This window comes from Molothrus ater, chromosome 8, assembly GCF_012460135.2.
Source record: "Molothrus ater isolate BHLD 08-10-18 breed brown headed cowbird chromosome 8, BPBGC_Mater_1.1, whole genome shotgun sequence".
Taxonomy (NCBI): Eukaryota; Metazoa; Chordata; class Aves; order Passeriformes; family Icteridae; genus Molothrus; species Molothrus ater.
The window spans coordinates 27712787-27732281 of NC_050485.2; the positions used below are offsets into that span (position 1 = coordinate 27712787).

The 19495-nt window shown below is 37.1% G+C and overlaps 1 protein-coding gene across 1 annotated transcript in view; it reads left to right on the plus strand.

Annotated features, from left to right (window-relative positions):
• Positions 1-19495, plus strand: part of NHLRC2 (NHL repeat containing 2) — a 30869-nt gene that overhangs the window by 3406 nt on the left and 7968 nt on the right. Inside the window, exons 3-10 of the mRNA XM_036385735.1 lie at positions 1116-1571; positions 3902-4023; positions 5093-5222; positions 15166-15265; positions 15682-15913; positions 16365-16487; positions 17551-17760; positions 18828-19053. Of these exons, the coding sequence (XP_036241628.1) occupies positions 1116-1571; positions 3902-4023; positions 5093-5222; positions 15166-15265; positions 15682-15913; positions 16365-16487; positions 17551-17760; positions 18828-19053 (1599 nt within the window). The remainder of the gene's footprint in view (positions 1-1115; positions 1572-3901; positions 4024-5092; positions 5223-15165; positions 15266-15681; positions 15914-16364; positions 16488-17550; positions 17761-18827; positions 19054-19495) is intronic.

Genomic DNA, 19495 nt, shown 5'->3' on the forward strand with positions numbered 1-19495 from the left:
ATTCAGAAAGTTATTTTAAAACCCAGTGCATATTCAGTTCATGTTATCAGCAGTCCAGAAATTACTTCTATAAGAGGAAGTACTTTTTAATATTCAGAAATAGCTTGGCATAAATCCAGTGTTGTGCTCTGCTATAATCCTTCAAAGAAAGTGTTTTAAATGGAGTGTATGTTGTTATTTCTGATCATAGCATCCATCATTTCCACAGCAGTTTTCCTCATGAGGGGATGTTGTACCCTACTTGTGCTGTTCAGGTGTTGACTATAGAATTGTCTTTCTAGCTTTAATGGTGTTTTTGAAGGACAGATAGAAGCGCTGGTGCTGATCTCTTCAGACTTAAAATATTTGACCTGCTTTTTAAATTTCAGCAGTTAATGATTGCACAACTTAAACTGTGTGATATTGCAACATTCTGTTCCAATAGAGTTCATAAGACTATATCAGTTATAGTGAATTTTTAATTTTTCATTGTGAAATTGTTATATTAAGCCTACCTTGTTTGTAATAAGTGTTGTTTGTCATTTTGTCATAGTTGTCAGTGCTGCCATTTTTATTTGAAATACAGAATATTGTATTGATTTTGGAGGCCTATTCATTATATCTTTAACTGTTTATCCAGAAGCAGATATGTCCAGGTAATTCTGGAATTCCAATATTTGGTGTTATTTTTGTGGCTTCTAGTTAACTGTGAAGAAGAATTTTCTAAAACATTCTGGTTGTAAACAGGAATTAGAAGACAAAGAGGTATCCTAAGGATCTTAAAAAAACCCCAAAGTATCAGTTGAACAGCTACAACTTACCCACAATTATTTTGAAAGTATTTTCTAGCTTAGTATATAGAGGTTCAGGAACTGAGAACAATTCAAGTCAGCCAGCTGGGGAAGTAACGGTCCTAAAATTTGGTAATTTTACTTATTTCTGAATTTCAGTATTTTCTATATATAACTATCTATATTCCTATAATGTAACTGCTTTCTATTTGTTCAAATCCTCTCTCCTTCTAGGAAGTAGTCAGTCAGATTATGAGATAACTGTTAATTTTTTCTTTTTCTTTTTTTTTTGTTTTATTATTATTCAAATACATTTCAGTTGCACAACTTCATTTTTCTTTGCAGATGGTCTTGTTATTGTTGGTGTCCATTCAGCGAAATTCCCAAACGAGAAAGTTCTGGATAACATTAAAAGTGCTGTTCTGAGATACAATATTGTCCACCCTGTAGTAAATGATGCAGATGCAACACTGTGGCACGAGCTGGAAGTGTCCTGCTGGCCAACTCTGGTCATTCTTGGGCCTCGTGGAAATATGCTCTTTTCTCTTGTTGGAGAGGGACACAGAGAGAAATTGTTCTTATTTACCTCTATAACACTGAAATTCTACAAGGAAAGAGGACAAATCAAAGAGAACAACATTGGAATAAAGCTGTACAGAGACTCCCTTCCACCTTCTCCTCTGCTGTTTCCTGGCAAAGTGACTGTAGATGATTCAGGAGGAAGGTTGGTCATAGCAGACACTGGACACCACAGGATTTTGGTGACTCGTAAGAATGGACAAATTCTACACACTATTGGAGGTAAGGACATATCTGTAAGTTTATTATAGCAATTTCACTTTAGGAGTAGAGGGTGTTTGCTGTGCCTTCTGGCTGATTCTTTTTCTACAGGACCTGGCAGTTTGTAAGCATTGCCAGAATTTTTTTTTGTACTAAAATCACTTTTACTCGATTTGGGGGAATGTGAGACCATCAGTGGGAGACTGTTAATGCAATTTTTGGAGATGCCAAATTGTTTTTCATTGCTTCATTCACTAAAGTTCATGTTTTCATGTGTTGTCCAATATGAATTAAAAAAATGCATTTTGTATTCCTGTGAAGGAATTGCAAATGGTTTTAGGTGTAAAGGATATACATCTGCATCAAGCTGCAAGGTAGGGAAAGGACCAAAGACTGTAATGCCTCCCTTTCCAATAGAAGTGCATTTTGAGTTGTGGTAATGTTGTGAGAAGAGGTTTTCCATGTGTGTTTTTTGTTTGGTTATTGAGTTTTTTCAATGGAAGAGCATTCCTGTTTAGGTGCTCCTCTGGTTTCAAAAGCAGAGGAGAATTACTAAGAACAGTGGCATTCCAGTAAGTGCATAGGCACCTGAGAATGCAGTTGCCTTACAACACCACGACAACATATAAAAAGACCTTCTCCTCAAATCTGAGATGATAATGTATAAACAAGTTATGAAAATAGTGAAAATATTTCAAATTTAGTTACATTTGTTACAAAGTTCATATAAGTTACATTTCAGCTTTATATAGCTAACATCCATAGTTGCTTTTGTGAAATAACAATGTGCTTTACAATGCCGATGAAGACAATTTGCACACACTTTGTATGCTTTACCGTTTCACAAATGAAATTGTTCTTTTTTTAAACCTATTAAAATGGTCAGTTACATCTTAGTGCAGCAAGGATGTAACTGTTAGGACAACCAAAATAGACAGATTTAGGAAGCAGTTGAATCCTCGGATTATTGAAAACAATGGTTTGTTTATGTCTCAGAATCAGGACCTGTGTGCTGATGTGTCCTATATTACTTAGTCTGGAATTGATTAATGCCTGCCTCAGGGCAGGATCCTACAAATCCCATAGAAATACTCTTCTGTTTAAAGAAAGGAGGTAAAATTCTCTTGCTATTTGAAGTAACACTGCATTGTCTAGACAGGCTATTTATCCCAGTTAACCTGATTAATCATTAATGCATTAGCCTAAATACCTTTCTCCTGTAGGATGTGCAAACAGAATTTCTTACAACAAATATGAGAGAATTTCTGCTTGATACGTGAGAAGCCTCTGCCTACAAGCTACCCCTTAGTGTTCTGGGACAGTCACTAAACAGGAATTCAGGAGTGTCCTAAGCTCCAAACTGGTACCTTCCTTCCTGTGGCATTGTGTGCTATTCCCTTCCCTGGGAATGTGCACCCTCACACTTAAAGGGGAGCTGCTGGCATCTGACAGGAATCTGACACACCAGTGCTTCAGTCCTGTGTGTCTGATAAGGTCTAAATTGATTTCTGACAGGAGGTTGTAAAAGTTTGTGTGTTTCAGTGACTCAGTTAAATGATTCAGTAGGCAGAAAATAATGTAATGAAGCTGATAATGCAGTAATAAATGTGGGCATGCACAAAGGTTGAAATTGTTATTTGCATCATAAATCATGGTACACACCTAACTCATACCTAAATGTCTTCTGCTGACACATCCTGCTAATGCACTCTCAAGTACAGTGCTTACCTTCAGGCTATGTTCCTTTCTATTTCCTGACTGTTGTATGCAGAAGAATGCCACTCCATCATTCTTAGTGTTCTTTTGTGTAACTAGTTCCATAGCATCTTTTTCCTAATTAGTTTTCTTAATGAGAAAATGTTGCTAATCAAATACTAGTTTCATTTGTGATTACATCAAAATCTAAACCAATGATATGGAGTTGAGCTTTGGAATTTTTTTTTTCCTGCTGGCTTGCTTTGATGTAGTCAAGAATAAAAAAAAACCCTGTAGTTTTTTATTTCTGTCTTCCATTGTTGCTGTTGTTTTTTAGTGCAATTTAGAGCCCTATTAGGACTCCTCTAGAACAATTTAGAACTGTATTAAGACTTCTCTTTAAAATATGAGCTTAAAAAAGCAGAGAACTTGTGCAGAATAACTTCAGAGCTTAATAGCACCAGGTTATTTTGATTGCATAGCACAGTGACTAAAATGAGACTACACCAAATAGTAATAATATAAAATGTATAAGGTGCTGCTGTGAAAGCAGCTCCTGGAATATGTAATTCTCCTAGAGGTTTAAATGTGTGCACTTTATTTTAAAGTGACTTGTTAAAAAAATTACTTTTGAGTTTGCTGTGTTTTATTTATAGGTCCAAACAGTGGAAGGAGAGATGGAGGATTTTCAGAGGCAGCTTTCAACTCACCACAAGGAATCGCTATAAAAAATAATGTTATTTATGTAGCTGATACAGAAAATCACCTAATTAGAAAGGTAAATTTTCCCTAAGGAAATTCAAAGTTTAATCTCTTATACTGTATTCTACTCACACAGGTGAAAATTTGCACCACATTAATTACTCTCCAAATAACATCAGAAAGGAAATTTGGTCCACTATCTTATAAAGAAATACTGTTGTGCAGGGTTTTTTTAAGGGCTACATATATTTTTGTGCTTCCTTTCAAATGCAGATGAGGTGATCTACTGATTATAGCATAACAGGGTTTTGGTTTTAGTTTGGTTTTTTTTTCTAGTCACTCTTACTTTCCTGTTTTGAGAAACATCTATTCTTAGTACTGGAAGCAAAACTGGTTTTGTTTCACTTCCAGTAGTATCAGATTCTTATCTACAGTTATTGTAGTGCTGTGGTGCAGCGAATATCCAAACTTCCCTTGGCTCTTGAATCCAGGTAAGTGCCCAGTATTGGCTGCAAGTGTTTTCTTTCTGATTAAACACTTGCAAAGTTTTAGCATGTAGGAATTGGATCTTACATTAGGTTAGGTCAAATTTAGGATAATCAGAAGGTAAGTTTGGTGATGCCATATAATCTTGCCTTATTATTTAAAGTGTTGTGTGCATCTCAGAAGATCTTGGACTTGGGTCCTCACCAATATCCCATTTGTGATCAGGGGAGGTGCACTGTTAATGCATCTGAGGTGCCTTTGTACAGATTATATGGAGATGTTCAAGTATGTGAGTTATGTCATATTCCTATATGAATTTAAAATTTAAAAACCACATCCACTGTTTATCTGAGTATTTATCCAGAAATTTGTGATGATTTCTTCTACACTTTAGCTGTTGAGCAAATGCTGACAGAGCAGTGTTAATTTTTGTTGCACATGGAATAGAGTTCCATGTAGGTGTTTTTGATACTGCCTGCTGCTTCCCCACCCCCATACTCCCTGTCCATCAGCAAGCATTGTGGTAAAATTAATTTCCCTAAAAGAAAAAACCCAAATGCCTGATATTTGTTAGGATTTGACATCTATCTCAAATTATCTGTAACTTTGGTCAAGTTAATTTCATACATTCATTTAATGTGTCATTTTGCTTCACACAGATTGACCTGGAGTTGCAGGTGGTGACCACTGTAGCAGGCATTGGGGTACAAGGTGTTGATAAGGAAGGTGGAGCAAAAGGAGAAGAGCAGCCCATCAGCTCTCCATGGGATGTGGTCTTTGGAAGTTCAAGTACTGTATCAGTTGAGCTTTAACATCTCATATTTACATGTGTGACTGTTTGCTAAAGGTTTTCCTGTTTTGGTATTAATCTGAGACAGAAGAAGTAAAGATTTACTGTAAAACTCAGTCTAAAACACAATAGTTTCTATTGCAAATGGTACCTGCAATTCTGCCTTGGATCCCGAAATGTTACTTGATAGAAGAAAAATTCTTTTGTGTCAAGTTATGTAGTTACTGGATCCAAACACAGAAGGAAAAAATGATTGCTTTTGTTAGGCCAGTGCCTTAAGCCAGGATCACTTAAGAAGCAGGTACATTTTACAGGAAGTGAGTATTGTCTAAAAGTTCCTTTCCTTGACTATACAGACATGTCCAACCACTTGTAAATATTTGAGTTTAGGAAATAAAAATAATTTTATGGGGGACCTCTGTTTATTCCTGTTTAGGTGACATAAAATCACTAGGCTCAAGATCAGTGTAGAGTCAGTCAGACAGGAGAGGAATACCTTAGCACAAACCATGCAAGCATCAGGAGGTAAAGTAAATCTTTGCATAATAGGATGCAAGAATCAACTTCTGAGGACTTACTTAGCTTTCTTTCCCAATTCACTTAACACACACCTGAGCCTGGCATCTCATAGCTGCCATGTTGTTTTCAGCTGTTACTGACTGGGAGTTGAAGCACAGTTTTCTCATGTTTCCATTTCAGTCTAATTTAGAAGTTGCAGATGCCAGTTTATGAACAATGACAGAACAATGCTTTGATGTGGCATAAAACCCTTAGGTTGGTATTTCAGACATGAAAAATTGACTTCCAGTATTGAAATTGCTTTTATCTGCAGAAGAATGGGGTGGGGAAGGAGCGTGATTTATCTCGAATATCTTGAAATTAGAGGTGCTTTGCAAGTTTAGTAACATTTTACTGATGTGGAAGCATTTGTTAAAATTTTGTGTCAGTTATGAGGGAGGAAAATACACTGAAGTGTGAGGGAACCTAGAATCACAGAATGGTTTGGGTTAGAGGGGACTTTAAAGACCATTTTTCCTGCCATGGGCAGGGACATCTTCCACTAGACCAGGTTGCTCAAAGTCTCATCCAGCCTGGTCATGAACAATTCCAGGGATGGGGCATCCACAGATTTCCTGGGCAATCAGTGTTAATTCCTCACCATCCTCACAGTCAAGAATTCCTTCCTAATTTCTAATGTAAATCTCCCCTCTGTCAGGTTGAAGCCATTTCCCCTTGTCCTATCACTGCATGCCCTTATCAAAAGTCCCTCTCCAGTTCTTGTTTAGCCCCTTTATGTGCTGGAGGGTGCTCTAAGGTCTCCTCAGAGTCTTCTCCAGGCTGAACAGCTCAACTCTCTCAGCCTGTCTCCATAGCAGAGGTGCTGCTCCAGCTCTCAAATCATCCTTGTGGCCTCCTCTGGCCTTGGTCCAACAGGTTCATGAAGCTGCTTCAGAAATGCTCATAGTGTAGAATCTTCTGGTACAAATACATTGTCAGTATAGACAGAGTACAACCTGCAGCCTTGGGTACTTGAGTGAGTAACTGGGATGTGTTTCCAGATTTAACACTTCTGTTAACCTGCCTTGTACAACAAAAAAGCACCTTTTCTCAAAGGTCTGGTCAGCAACCCTTACAGTCTGTGTTAAGCATATGGGATCCTACTTGGAAGGGCAAGGAGAAGCACCTGAAAGAGAATCTCACTAGATGTGGGCTGCTGCTAATGCAGGCACGAGTTGTACAGAATTTTGTACAATCTGATTTTCCTTTTGTGAACCTGGAGACTTGTGTGGCTGGATGGTGTCGTTTTCAAGAGATCTTGAACCAGAAAGCTGATCCCTGTGGGATGTTATTGCAGAGCTGTTTCACAGATCAACAGAGGGGACTAATAACTGATCAGTGCTTCAGAAACTTGAGCTGGTTAACAGAACTGTGCAAAGTATCCTATAATTTTACTTTTAATTTTTCATGAGCTTTCTTCTGCTTCTGTCAGTAGTTAAATATATGATTTTTTTTTTAGTTTTGAGACCTCTGCTTGTTAAATGTTAATTGATATGATAATTGTTATCAACATGAACATAGTATTTACTGAGTTAGTCACCTGTAGAGGATTAGTCATCTGTACTGTTCAACACTGCTGAATTTTAATAAGCATTTGCATAGAAATCAGATCTTCTGAATGCACTTTATTCAGACCTATGCAATTTTTTTCATATTCAATTAGAACCTACTAGTCAGTTTGCTATTTAGATTGCCACAAAATATAATATAAGCTGTCAGCTAAGCAGAGATTAAATAAATTAATTTTTTTTGAGAGGGTAATAAGCCTAATAGATAAAATGGGGGAAAATGTACATTACTGTAATAGCAGTAAATTCTAAAATTCTTTAGAAAACTACAACTGGAAGGAGTTGTAAAAATGGGGACTTAAATTGAATGGAATGTTAACAGGAGTCTGTCTCAGAGCATAAGGAACCAGGGCTGCAGTGCATGTCCAGCAAGCTTTTATTACTGCCATAAGCTGCAGTGACTTTTTAAGTTTGTTACCAGCCACATCAAAGTACTTTGTCAGAAATGCAGCAGGGTTTGCCAAGGTTGCCTTGTCGAGTTGCAGATTGCAAAGTTGAGTTGCAGCTTGTTTGAGCATAGTGGGGTCTTCTGCTGCTCTGCAGGATAGCATTTATGCCATTCAGAGTGCTGTCCTACAAGCTTACACCCTGCTGTCAGAGCATTAAAACTGGTCTGCCAGTGTCTGTTTAGGCACTTGGATGGATGAAGTAATTTATGAGAGTTCCAAAAATTACTTTTGTTTACACCCACACAGCAGTGTCCTTTTTTTGACGTTTGCTTACATCTTTCTGTGCAGGTTGCAGGAGTTAACATGCACTTCAACAAATGTAGGTTCATTATTACAAATGTTAAAAGTTTGATTTTTGTGCTAAGTGGTGTTGCCTGTGGGAAATAACACCATACCTTCCCATTTTCCTTAGATCTATGTAGCTTAAACTCTGCAGTTTCAGAAGGTAGATTTTTAGTTGTTTATTTAAATATGGATTGTATAATTTTTAAACAAGTGATACTTCTGGGAGTTTCCTTTCAGTGTCCAAAGCTGTGCTACCCAGAACATGAAAAGGAGAAAAAGGAAGTTGAAATGTTTAAGCAAGTTATGTACTAAACCAGATAGTATTAAACAGCTTATGCTGACCTTTTTCAAAGTTTCAAAGGGAAAAGATGGCAATCTTTTAAGAGAAAGGTTTTTCCTCTATCACTGACATTTCTTGAGTTTACTCCTATATACAGCTTAGAGTATGTATTGACCAACTGAAAAAATTATTTTTTCTTTAAAACTTTAATTTTCTTTCTCAACTTTAATATGTTGAGAAATGGAAAATACTGAGAAAAACTTTGAGGACGTGGATAAGTTAATATTCAGAATTGTTGCTATGTAGCATTCTTTTAGGTATCCACATAGTATTTTCCTAAGTAGGCTTTTGTTGCCCTGTTCTATACAGATGCTGAAATCTGAGAGATTGAGTGAGTGTGAAACACCATTTAAACCAAGTTTGGCACAAATGTCTCCCTTTGAGGCAGGGGAATTAATGGAGACAAAACAGATGGTAGGATTCAGACAATATATTCTTCCTTGTCATCTTTTTTATTTCTTTAGTTGTGGCCACTGAGCTTGTGTTTTACCTTCCTGTTAAAATTCTTGAATGAACTCCATGGATTAAATTCTGGCTTTGCTGAGGTTGGTGCTGAAATTTGCATTGATATGGATTGTGTGGGAAGTAGAAGGGGAGGGACAGCAGCTTAAAAATACATTACAAAATTACTGTGTGCTTTTTTAGCTTTCTCTGTTGTGCCCTTCTATTTTTATTTAGTGGGTGTTGAAAGCAAGTGATACTTTAATGCACAGTTGATTTGAGCATGAAATGTTCTTGATAGCTGCATTCTTGCTGGAAGGAGCAGGACAATGACCTGTGCTTGGTGACATAACCATGTGTTTCACATTCCAAAATCTGGTCTTAAACTGCATGATTAGAATCTATTTATAGAAACTCCCCAAGTACAGTACTGACCATGCTTTCAGTAAATTTATTGGAATTTTTTACATCAATTTAAGTATTATGTAGATAGGATTTATATGAAAGTACAGTACCTTATCATACTGGTGCAATTTTTACAGCCCTTAAAAGGCAAAAGTATGTAAGACATTTTTCATCTTTCTCTGTGTTTCTGCTAGAGGGTTGTTTGGTACCACTGCATTCCAGAGCAAACACTTTTTTTCCCTGTATTACTCATGGTGATTCTTTCATAATGTTAAAAAAAATTAAAAATCACTTAAGCAGTAAGCAGTTAGCATTTCCTGCTTGAGCTCAGATCATACATGAAGTGTTTATGTCTGAACTGTCTGTATCTTAAAGGGATGTTTTCTTGTACATGTCACCCTTTTTCCTTCTAATCTGGTCTCATTCTGTCATTGAGGCTGTGGTTGTCACTGTCCTATGGAAAGAATTTTCCTGGGTAATAGCTGAAAATAAAAGAACTGCTTTTGCTATCATCAGGCTTTAATTTGGAATCATTTTCCTGGACAAAGCAAAGCTAGAATTCTTCCAAAGATTTGTTGTGTATGTGATATGACTTCATGATGTGGCAATGTGGATTTACTTTGAATGCAAAAGGCCTGCTCATCTCTTTAGCAGTTTCCTGTGCAAAGTACAAGCTCAAAGATATCCCATTTGGCTTTGCCATTATACAAGTTTAGTTCCACAGAAAATCATGGTAAGAGACATCACTGACACAAAACTGCATTGTCTTTATTTTCTTGATGAACTAGATCCTAAATTACCTGTAAATGGCCATTATTTTTTGTTTTAGATTCTTGGAATTTCAAAGAAGTAACTTCATTAAAGAGAGAGGTGAAGTAAAGTGATGGTTTTATTCCTGTGTAAGAACTGTTTTAGGTGAAAAAGTCTTTAGAGAAGTAAGAAATTAGGAAGTTATAGGGCAGGATTGCAGTGAAGCAGGACCTTACTCAGTCATATTTTGGGTTTATGAGTATTGCTGAATAGTAATAGTAACACAATTAATTAGTATTTTGCATGTTCATTATATAAACAACTTAAGAAATGAGGTACTTATGTCAATATTTTGGTGTAAACGTGCCTGTGACATACAAAGGCTGAAGTCTTGATGTAAGGATATAATGGGAGTAGTGACTGAATATTCAACAGCAATCTAACTCAATTTAGTTTGACAGACTGCTTTTCCAAGTTGTACTTCTCTATGTCTTGACAAAATGTATAATGACAGTGATTACTTTCTGCAGTAAAAAAGAAGCAGTTGGATTAGCAGAGTTCCCATCCTAACTGGTGTCAAACTTAGAATTGTTTTGAAGTCCATGACTGGAAAGTGCCTTCTGTAAAAAAAGTATTATATTTGTACATGGAGTGATGGATCTCATTCTCTTTGTTCTACAGTCTATAGTCTGATTCTATTAATTAAATCTGTGTTCACAATAAAGAAGCTTAAACTACACATCAGATTTCTAAAGAATACTTGGTGTATCAGTTCTTAATTTCAGATGCAGAACTGCTGAAAATACACATCTTAGCAAGTCTTAGAGAGGCTTTACCAGGCATCCTGGGGTCAGAAGGAGACACATTTTTTAGCTGTTACTATTTGAGGCTGGAAGTGCTTTTGAATATGGAATGCAGGTGTTGGAAGTAGAGGGAGACCATGGTGCTGAAGTACCCTCAAGTGTGTGTGTTTGCTGTGCCTAATTGGGAATGGGTAAAACACATAACCAGACATAGCTCCTTCTGTAGTTATAATGAGGTATCTCAACACTAAATAATCCAAATTAGTTCTTTCATGTCTGCAAATACTATCTCTTCTGCTTGGGATTTTTTGAAATATTTACTGCCATTACAGTTAGAAGGCCTGAGTTAGAAAACTTGGGAAAGAAATCAAAAAGTACTTCATTACAGTCATAATTTTATGCTCCCTATTATCTCCACTGTATGAAACCCCCCTGGTATCTAAATCCAAGGATTTCCCTTAATGAGAGGGAAGGATGGTAACTAAGGAGGAAAATTCCAGAAGCATTTTGTTGCATAAAGAGTTGTGCCATTTGCGTGATGCAACACTATGTGAAAGAGTGCCAGGTAGCAAAAAAAAAAGGAAGAAAATTGATTTTTAGTCATCCAAAAAGGGTTATGTGTACTTGTAAAAGTCCAGGCTTCACTGATAAAGCATTCCTTTGGATCTTTGCTGTTTGTGTCTCAGTGACAAACACTGATTCTCTATTCTTCTGTCACATTTGCATTTAATTTGCTGAACTTCCACTGACTGAAGAGCAGGTGAGATGTGCATTCACTGTGCACGTGCCTATCTGTGAACTGCAGGGTGTGTTGTGTAGCCCCTTTTGCTCCTTGAGAATTTGCAGAGGATGAGTTTACCAACAGACTTCTTCCTTGGTTCTTTTTATTTCTTCAAAGATAAAATTAGTAGACAGGAATAATATTTTCAGACTTTGGTCTATTTAGAAAATGTCAGTGGTGCCAGCCACAAAATGTAACTTTGATTCCCAGGCTTTTATTTCCCAGACTGGAAGTAAGCATACAGTCCCAGATAGAGAGGCTGAAAGTGTGGGTAGTCCTGGGAATGGAATCCCTTCAAACAGATACTGCTCATGACTGGTGCCAAGCAAAGTAATTTCTGTGCATTCAGATTGGCTCACCAGTAATGGTCAGCAGCGTTCTGACTCTTTGAAGATGTGCCTGTGTACAGAAAGGACTGTGAGTTCCTAACACACAGACACAGCAGAGGCAGATTCAGGAGCTGCAGCATTGTCCAGTAACTGAGGCATCATCTAATGGGGAATGTTTGTGCACTCAGAGCTGCAGGTCACTATAAGTGAATGTTTATAACACAAGGATATCCCATTTGCAAGCCATACCTCACTTGGATACAGGCACAGCACAGATAAGAAAGCACATACCCTAATAAGGAGAAACTTCTCTGCATTTTTAAAACAGCTCAAGATGGGTTGGAATGTGGTGCTTAATTGAGTAAATGTAAGAGAATTGCTTTTTTCTCTTATGTTGTTTTATAATAAATTCTTTAGAAAGAAATACTTTCCATTCATGGATGATAAGGAATTATTATAATGATGGCATTATCATAATTGTAGCATTCTGGCTCTCCCTGGTCCCCTTCTCCTCTGAGAACTGTACAAGGATAACAGTGGTGATGTCCTCAAACTGTTCTGTTGTGAAAGAAAGTTCTTCTGCCTTTTGTGTCAGAACATGAAGTGTTAAACCCTGAGAGGGCTTATTTATTGTGTGATAAAATGCTACCTTAGCTGTGTAGCATTAGTTTTAATTTTCTAGGTTTGTGTAATTTTTTTTAATTAAAGCTCTGACGTATTTTCCACAATTTCACAAAGAGCCTGTGCTGTTTCCATGCTTGCGTCCGTTCTCTTTGTTCTAACATCCATTCAGTAGAAAACATTTCTGTTAAAATTTATGACAGTTACAGAGCTCTTACTTATTTTTACTGCCTTAATCTCTAGTTGAAGAGATCTCTCTATCAATCTTACATATCCAGTAAAATTTGAATTTAATATTGATACTTTTTTCTCATATTTTATATGTCTTGCTGGGTGCAGAATTAGAGTAAGAAGGCTTTTCAATTTTTCAACATCTAGCTGTCACAGGAGAGTTTTCAGTCTGGTATTAGAGAACTGGATAGATGAATGGAACAGATTTTTCAACAGTACTCAGTTCAAGTCTTACTCCTTCATTTAATTGGTAGATAAAGTGAATATTAAATAATTAACAGAACTTTCTGAGATAACTCAGAATGAATTGCATAACATAGCAAGATAAAAAAGCTCACTTTCTGAATAGACCAGTGATTTTAACAGTTTTCATTCTGTGGTACTTGGAATAGTAACATCTGAATGTGCAAGATATGCATAATGGAAATAGAAAATCCTGAATCTGAGCATTCCTATATAGGAAGGAGTGAAATGATTTCATAATCTCTTTTCTCAATATAAATCTCTTAGAAATGAGCTCTAATCAAAAAGTGATAGGGACAGGGAGGTGTTGTTTTTGTTTTTGGGGCATTGTTGGAACTTTGGTAGCATTTCTGGTAATTTATAAAATGTGTGTTTTGCAACTCAATTTGCAAACCTTTTTTGATCCCGAAAAAGCTTGTAGGTACTTTGCAAGTTTGACTTTCATTTTTAGAGCTCTAGTTTATGTAAAAACATGGAGCCACAGGGAGGTGCAGAAAAGTCACCAGAGTTACTTTGATAGCAGTCTTGGAAACTTGTATATTTATCCAAGAAACAGAAAATGGTGAAGAAAAACTCTGTTAAAATCATACCAGCCCTGTTCTGAAGAGACCTCACAGTTTAAGGAAATGAATTCTGGAGAAAGAAGGATGCCATCTTTCCCTTCTTGTGGTTTGTAGTGTAGAAAAGATTTAGAATTAGAAGAAGAATGGCAGGATCTCAGTTGGGGGAATGGTGGTAATTTCATTTTTTGGACTGACTTGTCAGATTTAAAATGCTTGCAGGCATTTTGCATAACATTGCTTTTATTTTGAAACTCCAGACTATTTTGGCTGGGTAGGGGATTATCCATGAGATTGTTTTCAGGAACAGCTATGAGATGCACAGTGCTTTACAAGTTCATGTGAATACAAAGCAATTTCAAGGTATTTTTCTACTGAGTGACTGATGAATACCTAATATATTTATTTAGAAAAAAAATGTGTTGATGTTGTCTATAATTGCATGGGACAGTGTTAAAATATAATACAGTCCTTATTTTAATGCAGTTTTTGAATGTCAATTTTCTGTTCCTTAAGATTTTCAGGAAAGACTAAGATAAGTAAATTTCTTTTGGTTTTGGGCTGTTGGGAGTTTTTTCATTGTTTCCCACAACCTGCCTGTATGCATTTTTTACTGCTGTACTGTGATTACATTTAAAGCTATAGAGTACAAATATATTCTTCAATTTCCACTTGTATAAATTTCTTTGTGAAGTATTATCTGGGCAAGATTTGTGTGGATATTTATAGATTTGGATTGCTGAATTGTAGTTTTATACTTCAAGAAAAAAAATAGATGCTTGACACATGCTTGAACACTTCTTGATCAGAAGGTCACTGTTCCACAGGTCTGCATCTTGCATTTGTGACACCACATTTACATGTGCTGAGGGAGAGCAACTTGGAAATTGGGTGATTGCTTGAGGGGGAAATTAGGAACTGCCCAGGTCACATTTACTGTTTGAATAAACTGCAGTTTGTGCTCTCCAGGGCAAGCATCAGTTACCCTTAGCTTAAAACATGATGTCCTTTGTTTATAATTGTACATTATATGCATGATGTCCTTTGTGTATTATGTGCAATGCTGCTGCCACAGTTATTTCTTTCAAAACTTGTTGACAACTCCATGTAGTTTTTGGAGTACCTTATTTTGTCACTAGTGTAGTAAAAAAAAAAAGAAAAATCAAGATTGTATCCCCCAAAACCAGGCTTACTTGTTTGGTACTTGTTTGGCTGGTATGAATCAAAAATAGCATGTGAAACAGACACAATAGTAGAATGTTGCAAAGAGCAAGTCTCACTTGAAACAGTGCCTTTATCAGGTAGGGATATTAAAACCACAATTTTTAAACCCCTGGGAATAAAAGAGCAAGAAGAAAAGAAGAAAAATAGCAAATTTTGGTAGATGAAAGATATTCTCTCTCCCTCTCTCTGTCTCTCGCTCTGTTTTTTTGGGTGTGGGGTATTTTTTTCCTTATGGGGAAGATGAGTAGGGTGATGGGGGGACAGCAGGGGTTGGTTTGATGATTTCTTTGTGCTATAAAACATTTCCAAAGTGGTTTTTTTTATATCTGGTTTTCTGTGTCCCTTTCTAAAAAGTTTCAGGGACGCAGGAAGATGATGTGTTATGGATAGCAATGGCAGGCATTCACCAGATATGGGCACTGATGTTGGAAGGGGGAAGACTACCAAAGGGAAGGTAAGCAACTGTACTAAGAGAAATGTGAAATTGCTGCTTGTCTTGATAAACAGCTTTCACATCCCAAAGAGAGAGATAATCAAATTAATTTAGTTTAAAGGCTTATGTGCTTAAAAGTCTGCCTCCTTTTCTCACATCTGTTAAATGAAATGAAGGATGCTACTTCAGCTCTACAGCTATGACTCGGTAAGGTCCATTCATGTAATTGAATGTTATTTTTCCTTGCATTTGCTCAGTTACATAGTAATGAATGATGTGCTGAGATGATAAAAAAGCACAGAGGCATTGAGTAATTCCTCACTGCTGCATTACAGTTGGTTTACAACTCTCAAGTGCCTGTTCTGTAGCTTCTGTTTATGCATCTTGTCTGAGCTGTTTCAAGCTCCTGATTGAAATTGGGTGCTCTTTGCCTTTAGTGACTTAAAGAAAGGAGTCTGCCTTCGCTTTGCTGGGAGTGGGAACGAGGAGAACAGGAACAATGCTTACCCCCACAAGGCAGGCTTTGCCCAGCCCTCGGGGCTCTGCCTGGCCCCAGAGGAGCCCTGGAGCTGCCTGTTCGTGGCCGACAGCGAGAGCAGCACCGTGAGAACCGTCTCGCTCAAGGACGGGGCGGTGAAGCACCTTGTAGGAGGAGAGAGAGACCCATTGGTAATCACCTCAAACTTCCCCACACTGCCCTACTAATATTCCTCAAGCCTGACCTGGAGGAACCACTTTTGGGGTGAGAGGGTAAATCAGTTTCCGTGGCCATCGATTTCTTAACTTCACTGCTTGGAATGCAAATGTGTGGCAGTTGTGATGCTCAGGTTGTAGCGCAGACTGTTGCTCCTTAGATAAGAAATTACTTCACTTATTCTTAAAACAGCCAATTTGATTCAGCATTGTGTTGTCATTAAATCAGCTGGATTCATATTTATAACTTAGATGTGAGAGTTTCCATTTCTGTGGTTAGCACCCACACTTCCAGGTTTCAGTATCATTGTTTTGAAATTGTCTTCATTTTTTTTTAATTCAGTAAATTTCCATTTAATTACAATCATTTAAATTCATGCCCACATTGAATAATCAAATATATTAATTAAATAAAATATTTTTTCAGAATTTGTTTGCTTTTGGTGATGTGGATGGAGCAGGCATAAATGCAAAGCTGCAGCATCCCTTGGGAGTAACATGGGACAAGAAAAGGCAGCTGCTTTATGTGGCAGATTCCTATAATCATAAGGTAAGTGTGTAGTAACTTGTTATATACAGACTTGGAAATTTTTATTACTACAAAGAATTATTTTAGTAACATAGACAGATTTTTGCTTGGTCCAGTTAAGCTGAGGAAATGAATTACACAAGTTCCTTTGTGGGTTCTCTTTCTTTCCTTCCTTCCTTCCCTTCTGGGTCCTTCTCTTTACCATTGTTTTGCTGTCACATTCTTCTGTGCTGATATGATGGTCTCTTGGGGAAGGTGAATTTAAAGTGCCAAGTTTACAGTTTACTATAGACTTTCTGTGTGCCTTCCCAAAGGTGCTGTACTACAATAAATGAGCTGGAAGGGCTTATTCAGGAATTCTGCAGATTTGCTAAAACTGAGAGGACAAGAGGACTTGTTTTTCTCTTAAAAAAGCTACTTAAGTTGTGAGAAGTATTGTGGGTTACCTCCATGGAGCTCTGGGATAAGAGCCATTGTTTTGCATGATTATTCTTATGTGATGTTTTATAAGCATCCCTGTCTAGAAGGTTTTTAACTCTACACTGACTACATGCTTTAAAAGAGAAGTAACCTGTTTGATTTGAAGAGTAAGGTATGTAACACTGTATGCTTGTTGGAATTTTAAGGCAAATGATATTTTGTTTCAGATCTTATATAAAACATTATAAACTTTTTTGCTATTTAGAAAAACCCCATCTATTTGTAGAAGAAAAAAATCTAGAAGTTAGCCTGCCAATTTTGTTATGTTCTCACTGTTTTGCAAATGTTTCTAGAAGGGCAGCAAACATTACAAAAACAAGTGATCCAGCATGCTTTTATAGCTGAGGGTTAGATACCTGCAAAATCATGGAAGGGAACCCTGAATGAAGACCAAAGGAAGAAGTCCATGAGGGAGTGGGGAGAGGAAAAGATGGGATGTCACTTGGTAAAGAGTGATAAGACACCATCTAGGATGCACACCTGGTAGCTGAGGCACTCACAAAGCAGTGCTGGCTACTGGAAATGTAGGACATGAGATAATACAGAACGTCTGAATCCTGCTGGGTTTTCTCAGAGAAGCTCTTTGTGTCTCTGTTGATCTTAGATTAAGGTTGTGGATCCCAAGATGAAGAACTGTGCTACCCTGGCAGGCACAGGAGAAGCAGGCAATGTTGTTGGTTCCAGCTTTACCCAGTCAGCTTTCAATGAGCCTGGAGGTTTGTGTGTGGAAGAAAACGGCCGCCTCATGTATGTTGCAGACACAAATAATCATCAGATTAAAGTGCTGGATTTGGAAACAAAAATTCTTTCCATGGCAAGTAATACTTATTAAACAGGCTGATAGTGGTGGTTCTTGTTATAAATTACTATTTCAGACTTCAGCAAGTGTGATAAAAATGAGACAGCTAACTTTGGCTACAGTAGCTGTATCTACAGGATGTTTTGTGATGATCAGGCAAATGAGCATTGCCTGTTAGCACAGTTATTGAAAGCTTCAGTCTTCAGAAAGACAACTTTTGCATGAAAACATAAAGTGGCAAACATCTAGAAAAGGTTAATACAGAAACCATCAGTCATTAAAATGCACCACCCAGTGTTTCAGCATGAAGGGCATTTCATCAGCATTTTGTAAAAAAAGGAAGTTAAATCAATTACCAAGCCATGTAATTACACTATAAGAAACAATTTTGGGAAGTCAGCGACTTAAAGCAAGATGTATAAAGGGCTTTCATGTTGTCAAATCAAAACCACTGTCAAAATTGAATACAGCTTTATTGCACTGTAAACAAATCTGTGCTCACGTCCACCTTACAGTGCCACTGTATCTTACTAATTTTTGGAAATGTATATATACATATATTTATGACTTAATGATCCTAATGTTTTCTTATATGTTTCTTGCACTTACAATACACAGTCTCCAATGTGTGTTTAAATTTTCATATCAAGTAACATGTTGGTGGGTTTTCTGGGAAGTTCTCCTCTATTTTACTGTGCAATGTCCATTGGTTAAAATCCTGGATTTTACTACTGAAGCATGCAGTTTAACACCAGAATTAGGAGGAAATACATTTACAGCTTATCTAAAGCAAAAATGTAATCCAACTGTAAAACTTTAAAATTAAGGGGTACTATAAAGTAGTTGTGGTTTTTATGGCTTTAATAGTAAATATTGCTTTTAGTTAGATTAATAAGGGGTTTTTTTCATTTTAAGAAAACATTTTGTCCTTTTTCTATTTTGTCATAGTATTGTTGCACACTGAAAGTTTTAGGTCAATAGCCATGATGTCACTTTGAAACTGTGCTTGTGATGTGACAGCCCATTTGTTTGCAGTACTAATAAAAATAAAAACAAATATTTTGTTTGATTTCTACTGATAGTTGCCTATCCTCAAGCCAGAAGCATGTGATGTTCCAGATAACCTGCCTGTGCAAAAGGATAAAGTAACAAGCCTGCCAAGACTGCCTAAATCTGCACCAAATATTGAACTTCCTTCACTGACTGTAGCTCCTGGCCAGACAATTCAGTTTTTATTAAAGTTGACTCTTCCTCTGGATTCAAAACTGAATGAGGAAGCTCCCAGTGCCTGGTTTATCACAGCAGAAGGTAAAGTCCCTGGTTAGGGAGGGAAGTGGGATGGGTTAGGATGGGAAGTGTCAGCACATCCTGCAGGGCAGGGGAGCTCAGTCTGATGAGTCAACACGTCCCTCCCCATCCTGCATTCCTGTTTGACCTTGTGATGCAATAATTGATATTTAGAGTTGATGTATTTAACAGCTGGAGTGCAAAGATTGAAAAAGCCAAACACCTGGTAGAGTGCTTTTTGCTTGAATTAATACATGCTGCATTATTTTGTGGCTCAATGCAATGGGTTAGGGGTATGTAGTATACAGTGGTTTTTAGTTCACATACACTCAAATATTTAGACAAAATGAAACTCAAGTTTCATTCTAACAATCAGCCTGAGCACTGCTAAATTACACCAACCCATCTATAAGACCAACACTGCTGTTTGGAAATGCCATCATTTTACCTACAGTTTAATGCA